We start from the raw sequence: 15,755 nt of genomic DNA, 5'->3' as shown, positions 1-15,755 counted from the left end.
AAAAGTTTCATACCCCAAGGACGACATAAAGCTGGCTCATAACTCATGTAGGCTCATTTCAATTGACAGTTAAACTCAGCGATAATGAACACACTTCGATAAAACAATAATTAGGAGAAAGTGAACTTGATTTATAGGTTTCCTGCTTCTGATTTACAAATTAATGAGGTTGAAAGTAAAGTGAAACATGTAAAGCGTGTAATAAGCCATTAATCCCCGCAAAATATTGAAGGAATGTTAATGCACGCAGGTCGGTTGAGTATGCTGGATTCTGTCTGAAGAAAAAAAAACCATAAATTCATAGCGAGAGAGAAGGGAAGAGATGAGAGAATGAAAGAGCCATGATGAGTGTGCGATTATCTGCAGTTTTTCACTTCACAATCAAAATGTCTGCTCTCTACTGGGAAACAGACTGCAGACTGGGATGAAATTACAGCAATGCTCTTTATCTTTATCTTTATCTTTATAACAGAACTGAGAGAGCGAATATGTGGATTTATTGGTAATATTTTGAAGCATTAATTGTTAAACTGAGGCTAATAGAGGCCAAGGACCCTCAGTTAACAGAGGAACAAAGCACAGTATTTAATGCAGTACAGTGTAGAAGTCTTAGCGCATTGGATTCCTTACAAAAACAATTATTTCAGCTTTCACTTTAGCATGCCAGTAGGCATTCTGTTTACAAATGCTGTAATAATCCAGTGAGATTATTGTGCAAGAAGTCTGACAACTGACAATATGACCCACACAGAAATCTGATCTCAACATCATCCAGTCAGTCTGGGATTACATGAAGAAAAAGTAGCAACTGAGATTTAAGACTAAATTAATAGAAGAACTGTGGCAACTTCTAACCATTACTTTAGTTCCAAAATAATGAATGAATAAATAAATAAATAAATAAATGAATAATTATTGTAATGCAAAATTGAATTTTTGGTAGCATTTACTCCAGGCTTCTATGTCACGTGATCTTTGATTAGTGCTCAATAAATATTTTGTCTTATTAATTTTGAAAACTATTTTTACTGCTTAATATTTTTGTGCAAATTGATACATTTGGGTAAAAGTTTGGGAATTAATACTTTATTCAGCAAAGACACACTCAAGTTTTCTGTTTTATATAATTGCTTACTTGTTCCAAACTTTTGACCGTTATAATACATATATATTTATTTATGAAAACATCTTTACTTCAACAAGTGTCTAAATCTTTTAACAGTACTGTATATTGCAAGTAGGTGGAAATACTGATCTAAAAATAATGGTTTCTGCTGTTACACTAAAGCAAAATCTATAAAAAAAAATCTAAAAGCAAATGTTTTTGAGGAGTATCTAATGTGCTTAAGACTTTTGCACAGTTCTGTATATTATTATGTGGGTGGAAGAATAACATAGCTTCTTAGCTCTAGCTTTAGATAAAGTCAAATATACAAGTACAGTATATCAAACAATCACTGGAAGACCCCTGCTGTACCACTGCTGACCTGACTATGAGTGCTTAATAACATCTGTAGAAAGTGTACTGCTGCTTTTGAACCGCTATAAATGCAAAAAAAAAACAGTGTAGTTTCAGAATCAACCAGTAGGGGCTAAGTGGACTATGCTAACTAGCCAAACATTGACCTCTTAATGTTTCAAATCCTGATAATGTTTGCCATTAAGATAAGAAATGGAACTAAAAAGGGTCAATACTCCCATTGAAAGCTGAAAGTGTAGTATAAGATGTCACTATCCCTCCATTAACCCAATCATTTCCCCAATTGTTCTAATGATGAAAGTAGATTTGATCCTGGTGCATTTGCATTAAGCAAGTTCATAAGCGATTGGACAGCACCCAGCAGTGCTCCATCAAACCAAACTGGGCGGTAAAAGCTCTCGGTTACCCTCAGTAACCTGCCTACTTGCACTTAAACTGACTCCATCCATCATGGCACTACATAATTTCCTGTAGTGATAATGTCTGTGTTTGGGGGAGTGAGAAGCATCGCAATGTGTTAGTGACCTATTGGACATCCAATCAGATATCGAATAATGCAGACGGAAGGGATTAGATAAATCTGATTGGCTGATCCACCGGTGATGGATTGGGCGTGTCAGAGAGGTCATGTCCCCTTTCTCATAACAGAGTGCGAATAGGACAGTTTTTCACTGAATATTGAGGATATAAAGCTTCTATGGACAATTAGGAAGTGGTCATTCATTAAGTTCATGTTTTATGAATTTCCTCTATCCTTCTGTGTCTCGTTCCATTCTTTTTCTCATGCTCTAGCTCTTTCCCCCTTCTGTGATTCTTAGGGCCAGCTTTACTAACAGCGTAAGCCGTCTTTCCACGTTAAAATAGCACTGTCAGTTTACTAAAGACACGTAGTGAAGAATTAGTGCTGAAAAGGCGTGGACACAGTTGCGTATTTTTGCACCTGAAGTTTTCTTTTCAGACACAACATTTATGGAAGGAGAGTATTAAAATTAATCATGCAATGCAGTTTACCAATGTTTGCGCTCGTCAAATTACTGGTATTTGCGTCATTATATAACGCAAAAAAAGCATGTCTTAAACCAGGGGTCGGCAAGTAAGTTTGGCATCGGGCCAAAAAAAAAAGATTTGCCACTAGATGGCGGGCCAGAACATGGTCAAAGGATAAAAAATGAACAAAATGTAACTAGAATTGCCTGTGACTGACTGTTACAGTGTATTTTGTAACTGGTAGTGAGCTCTGTAAAATCCTGCAACAGTCATTAACAAAAAGCCACATTTGTGTGGTGGTGTCCGATCAGAGTGTGCGGAGTGGGGCGTCAACAATTTCCCCTCTGTGCTCCGAGCATTTAATAATCACTCCGCTCCCGCTCCACTCCACTCCGCGCTCACTGATATCAGAAACACCGCTCCTCATCTAAAGTATTTTAAGTATATTTGAAATATCACAGTTCCGTTTCCGCCACTGAATAAAAAATAAAAAAAGGTTATTGCGACTTTTTATCTCACAATTCTGACTTTTTTTTTTCACAGAATTGTTAGATAACTCACAATTGCGAGTTAAAGTCCAGTTTTGAGGGGGGAAAAAGACTATGTTCTCAGAATAGTGAGTTTATATCTCACCATTCTGAGAAAAGAAGCCAGAATTGCGAGAAAAAATTAACTCGTAATTCTGAGAAAAAAGTCAGAATTGAGAGTTTATATTTTGCAGTTCTGACTTCATTTCTCAGAATTGAGAGTTTATATCATGCAATTATGAGGAAAAAAGTCAGAATTGTGAGATAAAAAGTCGCAATAACCTTTTTTATTTTTTATTCAGTGGAGGAAACGAGCTTCCATACAGTTCTGTTCATAACATACAAAACAAAAACAAAAAAAAAACAGGAGAATTTCAAAGTGGCTTATTGGAACACTAGTGCGCAAAACCTTTTCCTACCACATGACAAGCTTGACAATTGGTGCTTTTTGCAGTGCAGATTTTGTCAGTTATTTTACCTACGGGTCGATGCATTTCTTACAGATTTCTGCTCATTCGAAATCGAATGAAGTAGCACTGTAAGATTACATTTGTTTGAATGCATAACTGAGAGAGCGATTGCGTGTGAATAAGTGTTGTAGTAAATCATGCTTTCAGCTGAAAATATTCAAAAGGAACAAATAAATTCCTATCATTCCTAACATCATAGCCTTCACATTCTCTATCAAGCTAGCTAAATATTTTAAACTTGTGAATTCTTGCTTAATATGCAGTTATATTTCGGGTCGCCACTATCAAAATAATCTGGATACGGGTGCGGGCCAGATATTATTGCTGGCGGGCCCAAAACTCTATTTTACGCCTGTGTCATAAGTACATAGATTACCTGCACCTGATGAACATCGGCTCTTCTTATTTGCGACTACGCTAACTTGCACTGCGCTTAGTATATTGCGTCGGTCGATATTTAAATGAGATGTTGCTCTTTATTCTTTCATTTGTGCATCAGTAATTCACCCGCAGAAATTTCCACACCTATCGGCACTGTTTTGAAATTGAGCTCTCGCGCTAATTTGCCTAGTTTAGTAAATATGGCCCTTAGAGTGAATCACACATTGAATGATAATGTGATACATAAGGAAAACATGTCTTACTTCAGGTCTTGGAATGGTTCAGCTCGAACGTGTGGTGTTTCCACCGAATGACTAAACACAACTCCCTCGTTGCCTAGAGAGAAAAAGAGAAAACCAGAGAGTTATATAGTTGAATAATAATAAAAAAATAAACACACATCTGTGAACAACTAGTCAGTTACCACACAGACTTTTAAAGTGATGGAAGAACTTTCATGTTGTATTTCTATTTCAAAGAAATGTTGACAGCCATTTTAAATTGTAATAATATTTTACATTATTGCTGTTTTTACTACTTTTGATCAAATGAATCAACCTCAAACACTGGCTTATCTGGCATATCAAATTATTTTTATCCTCTACCTGATGCTGTGTTAAACCTTATATACTACTAATAAAGTAACTTGGGCTAGGCATAAGTATGAAACATCAAGTGATACATTTTAAGAACCGCAGACAGGTAGACTTCTCCCTGTATTTCTGGAACGTTTGAAATTACCCCCATTTCACAGCATAATTATTCTTGAAAATGTGCCTGTTAAGTGAGTGTGCCTCGTCAATATCCCCACAATCATGCTCAGAATAGTTTAATGGGACAGTTCATTCAAAATCTAATTTATTAATCTTCATATCATTTTAAACGTATTATTTTCTTTCTTATATCGAACACAAACAGAAATGGTTTAAAGAATATTCACAATAAATTCACATACTGTACATTTCCTTTAAGAGACCAAGTCATAACATTTTTAAATGACATGATGGTGAATAAACAACGGCAGAAATTTTAATTTTGAGTGAAATATTCCTTAATACTTTACTCTTTCTCTCTCTCCATTCTCTTTCTCTGACCAGGGCAGTTCTTGTTTCTAACACATTTTAGCCTCTCAGTCTCACCTTTGAAGAACCACTGTCTTCCATTTATGCATGCTCTGTCTATCTTTCTCTCTCTACCACTATTTTTCTCCCTATAGAGCGCTCTCTCTAGCCATGTCTTTTTGTGAAAAGAGGTAATGGATAGATCTGCCCAATTACTGAGCATGTGCCCTCTTTGTCCCTGACCTCTAGCTATTCCACTTGACCTCCCAGCATGCACTGAGTTAGGCAGAGACAGAAAAAAGAAAGAGTGTGAGAGAGCGGGGCCTGCATGAGCGAAAGCTATTAGAAACAATATATTTGCATTTCAATACAAGGGAAGGTCGCTAGTGCATACGGTGCATGCAAATATTTGAATCTTGAAGAAGCTGGCTCAAAAAATGGATGCTGTATAAAATAATATATTTTATTTTTTTAATTGTCTATGAACTAAAAAAGTTATCTAATAAAATTACATAACAGCTGAAGACTTCCAGTTTGATTAATGCTTTTTGCAGGTCACATCATTACACATACTGTGACTACAGTAAGTGACTCACTGAACCATTATTTCATGAGATTTGTTAAGAACACTGAATCGTTCAGGAACAAAATAATTCTTTATGAGCGAGTCATTAGATCGTCCACTCAACTAATTAATTTAAAACACTGATTCATTACTAACAATGTAGTCACTACTGTGTGTTTCTCTGAAATTCACAGGGGCGAAACAAATTCAGTTTGGCTTTATTTTGAACTCTTTTCATTGTCAAAGCAAAGAAATAACATATAAACTGTAAGTATTCAGTCTAAAATGTAAGTTACTTTAACGGATTATTTACATGCATTTTGACAGTCGGTATTAATCTAATTTGATTTCAGATTCTGAAAGTTTAGATGAACCCTAAACTTTACTGTCTGACCCACATTTTAATTTCTATGTGCATTACTTGTATTCCAAACTAAATATTTTTCCCCCTTTGATGAAACATCTAAAAAGATGCCATAAAACAAATATTTAGTAAATATTTATGTCATATAGCAAATTTTTTGTAAATATTTAGTCTCCACTGTCCAGTTTGTAATGCCAAATATGGAAATAAATACAGGCACATTTGCAAAATGCAAAACATATAGAAACATATGCATCATAGCACTGCACATGTGAGCAAGTTATTTTTTAAATCCGACTGATAAGATCAGAACCGAGTTTGTACATGTTTACAATTTCCTATTGATCAGATTATTTCAGGGGCTGTTCCATAAACCAAGATTAGAGTATAAACCAGGCTTATTTCGGTTAATCAGACTTATTTTTGGTAGATTCGGTTTCATAAATCAAACTTAAAAAAGTTCAAACTCAGTTACCCCGGCAACTTATGCTGGCAAACTAACCTGGTCCGGAGCAGGCTAACTGTCCGGCTAAGCTGAGCTCCTCTAACTCTGACCAATAGGAACGCATCCATATTACCACTGACTCTCTCACATACAGTCAGTTTAATTTATTATCGGTCCAAAAATAAAAGTATACAGAAAATACACCTTAAATAATCAAATAAATAAAAAATAGGCTACAACCAACTGTATTTAATGTATTGTGCCCAAAATGTAGGCGAATGACATTTTAACATAGTTGCTATTTGTGCATTCAGTTGATCAGAAGTTTCTAGCCATGCAGCCTTTCTCTCTGAATTTGTGACAGCTGTACCTTTTATGGTTATTAGAACATTAAAACATTACAATCTAAAATGGCTCTTTAAAGCATTAAAGCATAAAAACACAATCAAAAGTTAAAATCACTTAATTAAAAATGTAAATTTATAATAGAAATCAGAGTACATTTTAACTGATAAGAGGAACACACATTTAACTCATTTGAGCTCGTGATGAACAGTTGCTGCTATCATAAAAATACACTTATATGTAGTAAAATTCTATGTGTCACATTTAATGTCCAACAACAAATATTTTAGCAGAATGTATATTTTATTCAGAATTCTTGCGCTAGTATTCTATTCTGCTCCGTCTGTGTAGCGCGCATGCGCGCTGCAGCGCTCGTTCTCTCGCATAAGCCTCGCCCATTCCTGACAGATAAATGGATATATTTGCATGGCTTTCTGACATTTACAGATGTAAAAAATATACCTGTGACGTATCAGTTATGCACTGAGGAAAACACAATGTTTCAAATGCGTTAAACAGCACAAATATTCGCTGTTTGCTACGGTGGATTGATTTGATCCATGATCGACATTAAGGGCTGCTTCAGAATAAACGTGTACTTCACATTATCCTGACTCACTGAACCTGGATAGCATTAGTCAGATTGCGTGAACTTGAATGGTCGTTTATGGAACCGCTTTAGTCCCAATTGATTTGTTAGGTTATTTCAAGTCAGGTTTTGGACTTTAATCCCCGCTTTTCTTAGCGTCTTTTATGGAACAGCCCCCAGGTCTACAATTTAAATTGTATTTGAAATTTAAATCAGATCAAGCTTAATCAGGTAAATCAAAGTGTTTAAAATTGAGCCATAAATCCAGTTATTTGGTAGCATGTAAATGTATGTACTGTTATCATTTTTTATTATTGAACTGTTGTATCTCTCCCACACTCTTACCGGCACTCACACACATTATCAACACATCTCTCCTCACAGGCATCTTGCCCACAGCATTCAAGCAGGCTCGGGTAACCCCACTGATCAAAAAACCTACATTAAACACTTCTCTTTTAGAAAACCTGTCTCTCCTTCCATTCGTAGGGAAAACACTCGAACGAGTTGTCTTCAACCAGCTCTCACGGTTTCTTTCACACACTGGATGCTAAGCAGTCAGGTTTAAGGAGTGGCCATTCAACAGAGACTGCGCTACTCTCAGTCACTGAAGCCCTGCGAATTGCAAAGGCCGATTCCAAATCATCAGTCCTCATTCTGCTGGATCGTTCTGCTGCTTTTGACACTGTCAATCATCAGATTCTCCTGTCTACACTCTCATCACTGGGCATCACTGGGATTCCACTTCGCTGGTTTAAATCCTATCTCACCGGTAGATCTTTCAGGTTGGCCTGGGGAGGGGAGGTATCCAAACCATATCAACTGCTCACTGGAGTTCCTCATGGATCGGTTCTTGGACCCCTCCTCTTCTCCACATACACTACATCGCTGGGTCCCATCATACATGCACATGGCTTCTCCTATCACTGCTACGCCGATGACACACAGCTCTATCTCTCTTTTCAACCAGATGACCCAACGGTAGCTGCACGGATCTCAGGCTGCCTGGCGGACATCTCGGCACTTCCAAGCACTTCCGAGCACTTCCGATCACTTCCTCTTTTGTATTCCCCAATTGTAAGTCGCTTTGGATAAAAGCGTCTGCCAAATGACTAAATGTAAATGTAAAAGCAATATCACACATTTGGAGTGACTCATCTCTATCTCTCTTTCTCTTACCTACTGCTCTGCAGGTTTAATGGACTAATGACACCTAACAACATTCCTTGACAACTGCAATTTTTTCTTTGCACATCAGGCAGGTCCCATTAAGAGACCAAAAAAATGGCCTGGCTATCATGTAACAGTCAGAAATACTTAAATTAAGAACTAAATGCATATAAATTGATTCACGCAAAATCTATTTTATTTGAAGTTATTTTAAAGCAGATGGACAGGTAAAATAAAGAGCTGGAGTAGCTGCAATGTGTCAAAAGCAGTAAAGTGTGTCCATCAACTAAAAGCACATTGCAGTAATGCTGCAGACAGCTCAGTTAATTATTATGGGACTGAGCTTGTTTTACATGTCAGACATCTGGTGGAGATATGCATATCCAAACTTTGTTGACAGAAAGTAGCATGAAGGCTTTGTTCCTTTTTGTAGATGTGTGATTACATGTGTATTTTAGGTCTGTAATAAATCATGCGGGGAAAAAAAATGTATATAAAGCCACTTAACCATCCCTAGGAGAACTACTGTACTGTATGATACAACATTACAGTAGCAGTGAAAATTGATGTATGGGGGTAATTTAAAATAAACTATATCACTAAAGGAACTGTATGAAACTACCTACCCTAAGGAAGATACATATTGAGACCCTGGTCTATAAGTTTTTGTATCATGTTTAAATGGATGAATATGTGTTTGCGCATGTTCTACCTGTGACCCTCAGTTTATCTGTGCCAATACTGATCTCCTCTTCATCAGCAGAGAAGAGAACTCTCTCGCCATCACTACTTCTCACCTCGAACCGCTGACACTGGGCTTCTACCATCTCAGAGCCTACAGAAAGACAGAAAAACGAATAAAGCCTTGAGAAACAAGATCATAACACATATGTTCACCTTTGAAGTACATATGAACCCCGTCCAATCAGAAATGGTCTTCTTGTAATGGACATGGGGTGTTAAATGAAAAATAATGGTGGATGGTATTAACAATGATAATAATAATAATACAAATAATATATTATTATACTTTATTGAGTACTGTATGCATACAGACAGCCTAATTTAAATACATTTCATTTTCAGTAATTTTTCGGCCTTAGAAGACAGCTGACAATATTGACACAAAGGAAGCTCACTGGGTTTCTGAGTTAATATTAGAACAGCTGCTCATTGTTTCCAGGGTGTTAAAAGACTTACAGTGTCAAATTATAGAAGTGTTTGTACTTTGCTTAATTAATATTCTTAATTAATAAACGTATTGTGTAAAAAAAAAAAAAAGTTCCAAATGGAAATATTAATCATTCTTTCAAGTCCTTGACCACAATAAATAAATAAATAAATCAAGAAACGCCTTTTATTCTGTCCAATAAGTAATAAGTTGTACACATAAAATGGTGTATATTAAGAGACCTTCTTAATATGAAGTGAACTAAACTGGAATTTGACTTCACTGAAATTTAGAATTGGTTGTAAATACAGGCAACAAATTTCATTTAATGACACTTGGAAAGGTTTTCATATATAATATTATTAAGGGAAAAATCAGATTAACAACCTCAAATCTAAGGGGAAAAAAAACTCACTTGAACAGTTCTTACAAATAAAATCAACATAATTGCCAAAAATGTCAACATTACAACAAAAAATACCTCATAACTACAGTTTAAAATTTAAATATTTTCTTATTTAGACTCTAATGCATGGTTATGAATTAGAAAAAGAGCTGAATTTTTGTTTATCTCATGCAGAGGCTGACGTGAAAGACGTGAATGAAACTGATCTGGACTTTATTCACCAAGCGTGACTTGGCCTAAAAACTACACTGTTGCTGGAATCTCAGTAGCTTTTAATGCACTGCCCCAAACAAACACTGCAATGGCTTCACTGACTATATTATTCATCTCAGCTATCATATCTTCTATGTCTTAGGTGACCTTGGTGAGCAAACTTGGCTTTGTTTGTTTGCCCGCATTATGTGTGTGTGACAGAAAGTAAACTTCTCTTTTTTCCTAAAGCCGGCTCTCTCCTTTCTCTGCCACCATCTATTGCCTTTCTAGCCCTCTTCATGCATTCATTACCTGTCCTCTCATTTTTTCAGTGTTTGTACTATAAGACACCCTGCCCTTTCTCCAAGTACCCTATGGCAAAGATAGCAGTACATTAAAGTAGCCTATAACAATGCAAATTTTGAATTTAATTTAGCCCACTTTTCCAACATGGCTTTCTTTAAATTTACTATATATTTTTTTTGGGATAGTAGCCTACATGGATCTTGATACATGAGACAACGGCATTTCCAATTTAAATTTAAACAGAAAAAAAAACCTGTCCTAAGGCTATACCTCAATATTTCACATTTGTAAACTGTACATACCTTGAAAACACCTATAAAACAGATATATAGCCTCACTTTTAAAGGAACATTTGAACTCTTCGGTCAAAAGGAAGAACCTCAATATTATATGTTTATGAAAACATCTAAAAGCCTATTTTAATTAATATTTAACTTAAAATTATTAAAAATTAACTTCAATTAAGAAAAAAATAATGAATCTTGATGAAGTAGTTTATTACAAACAGACATATTTTTGCTTTACAAAATGGAATTGGAATGAATTTGTGTGGATTACTTGTGGATTATTGCAATGTTTTCATCAGTGGTTTGGACTCTCATTCCGACGGCACCCATTCAGTGCATAGGATCCATAGGTAATGATGTAATGCTAAATGTCTCCAAATCTGGGGGGTTAACTAGCAAGAATTGAAATTATGCAACTAAACACTTCTGAACATGTTTTATCATGTAACCAAATTAATTTCTCTTTTCAAACTTTCTATATTTTCAGTTCTGTAGCCTGTTTTATCTCTTGTCTCAAAAAGCAGAGTTGACATAGTTATTTCAGTTTGGGATCTGAAGGAGCCCCAGATGTCTTTTACAGTTATTTTACTCAGCAGGAAGTTGCTGTTCCTGCTGTACTTAAACATCTTTTCACAGACCTAAAGAAACAAATGTAGAGCACATATTCGGATTTTGAAGTTATATAAGTGTTTTTTTTTCTCTTTTTTTTTTCTTTCTTTTCAATACAAAGAGATTCAGTGTAGGATTGTGCTAAATATAAAAAGAAACATGTTGTTCATTAATTAATAGCTTATTCTTTATCTTACATTTTATTCTCTTGTAATTAGGAAGATGTCAGAGTTTCAGGCTACGTCCACACGAAGCCAGATTTCTCCCTATCCGATCTTTTTTTTTTGCCTCAAATTCCGTAAACACAGAGTCGTCTCAGGAAATATCTGCGTACACACGGAATCACTGAAACTGACTGAAAACAATGTAGCACACATGCCAGACCAATATGTGGCGCTGTAATTCTGCCACAGAGATACACAAAAAAACAGAGAAGAAGACTTGGACCATGTGCGTAAACCTTGCGCGCTGAATACAAACTAACACACAAAGCAGAAGATTTTGCTTTAATAAAGCTAATGAGCTCAGTAGGTTCTGCAGCACGAACACAGGCACGTAGTCTGACATTGTTGTTGTTGTTGTCGCTGTTATGTGACGTAGCGGTGTCTGATTAGGGGCGAGACGTGGGCTGATGACGTCATTGTTTCAGAAAATATACGGATTCGCCGTCCACACGAAAACGGCGTTTTCAAATTTATCCACCCTGGGACCCGGTTTCAAAAATGATCGGTTTCACTCTTCGAAAACGCCGGATTCGTGTGGACGAAACGCCTATACGATAAAAAATGTATGCGTATACAGCGAAACGCGTCTTCGTGTGGACGGGGCCTCAGTCACCACAGTCACTGCAGTCATCAGCGCCCACGTTTACAAGATCACAATCACCTGCGTTCTGATTCCCCGCACCTGCTGCAGCTAATCAAGCTCCACTATATCTGCACACTCTCCACACTCCTTCCTCATCCGGTCTTACCGTTCACCTACCTGAACCAAGCCAAACCCCTTTGTACTTACCTGTGTGTTTCCTTACCTCAGAAGTTCACTGCAAGCTAAGCCATCTGGACCTTGTCACGCTGTGCATCACTCACCTCTCGTTCCTCCTGGTTACTCCTCTGTCTCTTTTAAATAAATACCCTTGTTTGACCACATACCTCTGTGTCTCCTAGCCTGTGTCGTGACAGACACCAACCATTCCAGGATGTGTTCAGTAAGCAGGCGGCCACCCACCTTCCACCGCATCGGCCATGGGACTGTACCATAGACCTGCTGCCTGGAGCTAAACTCCCCAAGGGTAGAGTTTACCCTTTGTCCATCCCGGAGCGCAAGACAATGGAGGACTACATCAAGGAAGCTCTCCAACAGGGATTCATCCGGCCATTAACATCACCCGCCGCCTTAAGCTTCTTCTTCGTGGGCAAAAAGGACGGAGGCTTGAGGCCATATATATTACCGAGCCCTGAACTCACAGACAGTGAAGCTGCCGCATCCACTTCCCCTGGTCCCAGCCGCCCTCAAAGAACTCAGTGGAGCCCGCATTTTCTCCAAACTGGACCTGCGGAGCGCGTATAACCTTGTGCGTATCCGGGCGGGAGCGATGAGTGGAAGACTCCATTCATCACACCCTCAGGCCATTTATGAATACCGGGTCATGCCGTACAGCCTTTCCAACTCACCGTCTGTCTTCCAGTGCTTCATGAAAGAGGTGTTCCGGGAGTTCCTCCATCAGTTCGTGATTGTCTACATTGACGACATCCTTTTATACTCCCGGAATTTGGCCGAGCATCGCCACCACATGACGCAGGTCCTTCAGCGGCTCAGAGTTCACCATCTATATCTGAAGTTGGAGCAATGTGAGTTCCATCGCTCCACAGTGCAGTTCCTCGGATACAACATCAGCCCCAACGGAATCCAGATGGACCAGGGGAAGGTTAATGCCATTCAGGATTGGCCTTTTCCACAGTCAGTGAAGGAACTGCAGCGTTTACTAGGATTTGCCAACTTCTATAGACGGTTCATCCACCTATTCAGTCAGCTCACAGCACCCCTCACCTCCATGCTGCGTGGCAAGCCCAAGTCTCTGTCCACAAAGCCTTCCAGCATCTCAAGGAAGCTTTCAGCACGGCCCCATCCTTCGTCACCCTGATCCTCAGGTCCCTTTTGTCGCCGAGGTGGATGCCTTGACCACGGGCGTCTGGGCCGTGCTGTCTCAGTACCATGGTGAGCCTCCCCACCTCCATCTTTGCGCTTTTTTCTCCCGGAAACTGACCCGTGCGGAGCAAAACTACAACATCGGAAACTGGGAACTGTTGGCCATGAAGGAGTGGCGTCACTGGCTGGAGGGAGCTTCATCTCCATTCACCATCATAACTGACCACAAGAACCAACACCTACCATCCCGGAAGCCAAAACCTCAAGGCCGATGCACTCTCCCGGTTACATGCTCCTGATCAGCCCCTAGAATCGGAACCCATTCTCCCTCCAGCCCTCATTGTCAGCCCCATCCAATGGGAAATCACCGAAAGCATTCGTGACGCCACCCGCACTGAGCCAGCTCCGCAGGGAGGCCCAGAAGGGAGGACCTACGTTCCATCTTCCCAGCGAGTAACCCTTCTGGGCTCAGTTCATGAAGTACCGGGCTCTGGACATCCAGGCAGCCAGCGAACCCTCTCGCGCCTACAAGCTCGGTACTGGTGGCCCAGTATGGCCGAGGATGTCATCAGATACGTCCACAGCTTCTCAGTCTGTGCCATGTCTAAGTCCCCCCACCATTTTCCAGCTGGCAAGCTGGTTCCCCCCTGCCTGTTCCCCAAAGACCCTGGTCACACATCGGGGTAGACTTTGTCACAGACCTTCCCAATTATGAGGGGCACACATGCGTGCTTGTGGTAGTGGACCATTTCTCCAAGGCCTGCAAATGAATCCCCTTAAAAGGCTTACCCACGACACTCGAGGCCGCAGAGAGTCTCTTTCACCATGTGTTCCGGAATTCGCCTGGACGGAAGAGCCCTCTGAGGTTCCAGCTTTGGACTACTGGTTCCGAGAGAGCGAGAGGGTATGGGACTCGGCGCACATCCAACTCCAGCATGCAGTGCGGATGCACAAATTCTTCACAGACGTCTGTCTGTCAGACCCCCCTCGATACCAGCCAGGCGATCGGGTCTGGCTATCAACCCGGGACCTCCGCCTGCCATGCAAGAAGCTGAGTCCCCATTACGTAGGTCCCTTTCCAATACAGAGGCAGGTCAATGATGTCACATACCAGCTCCAACTCCCATCAAGGTACAGAATCCATCCCACTTTCCATGTCTCACTCCTGAAACCCTTTTTCCCTTCCACCACAGGACGCACCGAACCGGACGCACCTCCTCCTCCAGAGGTGTTGGATGGGGCCGCAGTCTATCAGGTCCATGACATTCTGGACTCACGGCGACGCGGCGCCCGGCTCGTGTACCTGGTGGACTGGGATACAGACCAGAGGAAAGATCCTGGGTGGCCCAGGACGATATCCTGGACCCCTTAATCCCCTTATCCTTGGGCTGGTTCCATCGAAACCAGCCCAATCGTCCCGCACCCAGAGGCCGTGGCCGTCCCCGTCGTCATTTTAGGGTGTCAGGAGCCACCCTTGGGGGAGGGGCTAATGTCAGAGTTTCAGTTACCAGAGTCACTGCAGTCATCACCACCAGAACCACGCCAGACCCCTTTGTACTTACGTGTGCTTCCTTACCTCAGAAGTTCCAGTCTCTCCACTGCTTGCCGTACTCCTGCAAGAGATCGCAGTTAGTCACTGCAAGCTAAGCCACCTGGACCTTGTCACGCTGTGCTTCACTCACCTCTCGTTCTCCCTGGTTACTCCTGTCTCTTTCAAATAAATACCCTTGTTTGACCACATACCTCTGTGTCTCCTAGCCTGTGTCGTGACAGAAAATCTGTTTCATATTAGTGAAAGTCTCACATCATTTAATAGCTTTTGAGGGAAAGAAATAACTGAAAAATGTAAAAAATGTTGGATAATGATTAAAGATGTACTTGAGGATAAGGCAAGTCTAATTCTGATTATGCTGATGAGACCAAGAGAAGAGAATGCTAATAAAGTGTTAATTTATAATCATATTTGATTAATCCTCGCTTGACCATATCACTGCACAGCAGTGGCCAGAGATGTACTCATAGATTCACTACAGAACATGATCATCTTTAGAAGGGTTGTGACAGAAACACACCACAGGATTATAAAGGGTCAGATTTGCTTCTTTCTTCCTTCTATTTCAATCTTCTTTCTACTAAACAGCTCTGATAATTAAAGTTTTGAATTGTGAGTTTGTGGCATATCCAAAAGACCAAGCTGTCTGTGGATTTACCAAAGAAACTGAAAAAGAAAAATACTGAAAAATTTAAAGGAA

General features: G+C 39.7%; 1 protein-coding gene across 1 annotated transcript in view; it reads right to left on the bottom strand.

Moving 5' to 3' along the window:
* The window catches only part of LOC306873368 (zeta-sarcoglycan-like), a gene marked incomplete at both ends in the record, with an annotated part of 328,143 nt that overhangs the window by 33,365 nt on the left and 279,023 nt on the right, over positions 1–15,755 (bottom strand). Inside the window, 2 exons of the mRNA XM_079422618.1 lie at positions 4,109–4,181; positions 9,097–9,219. Coding sequence (XP_079278744.1) covers positions 4,109–4,181; positions 9,097–9,219 — 196 coding nt within the window. The remainder of the gene's footprint in view (positions 1–4,108; positions 4,182–9,096; positions 9,220–15,755) is intronic.

Source organism: Barbus barbus, assembly GCF_936440315.1.
Source record: "Barbus barbus genome assembly, chromosome: 8".
Taxonomy (NCBI): domain Eukaryota; kingdom Metazoa; phylum Chordata; class Actinopteri; order Cypriniformes; family Cyprinidae; genus Barbus; species Barbus barbus.
The sequence above is the reverse complement of the archived record's forward strand: the minus strand, read 5'-3'. Positions and strand labels throughout refer to the sequence as shown.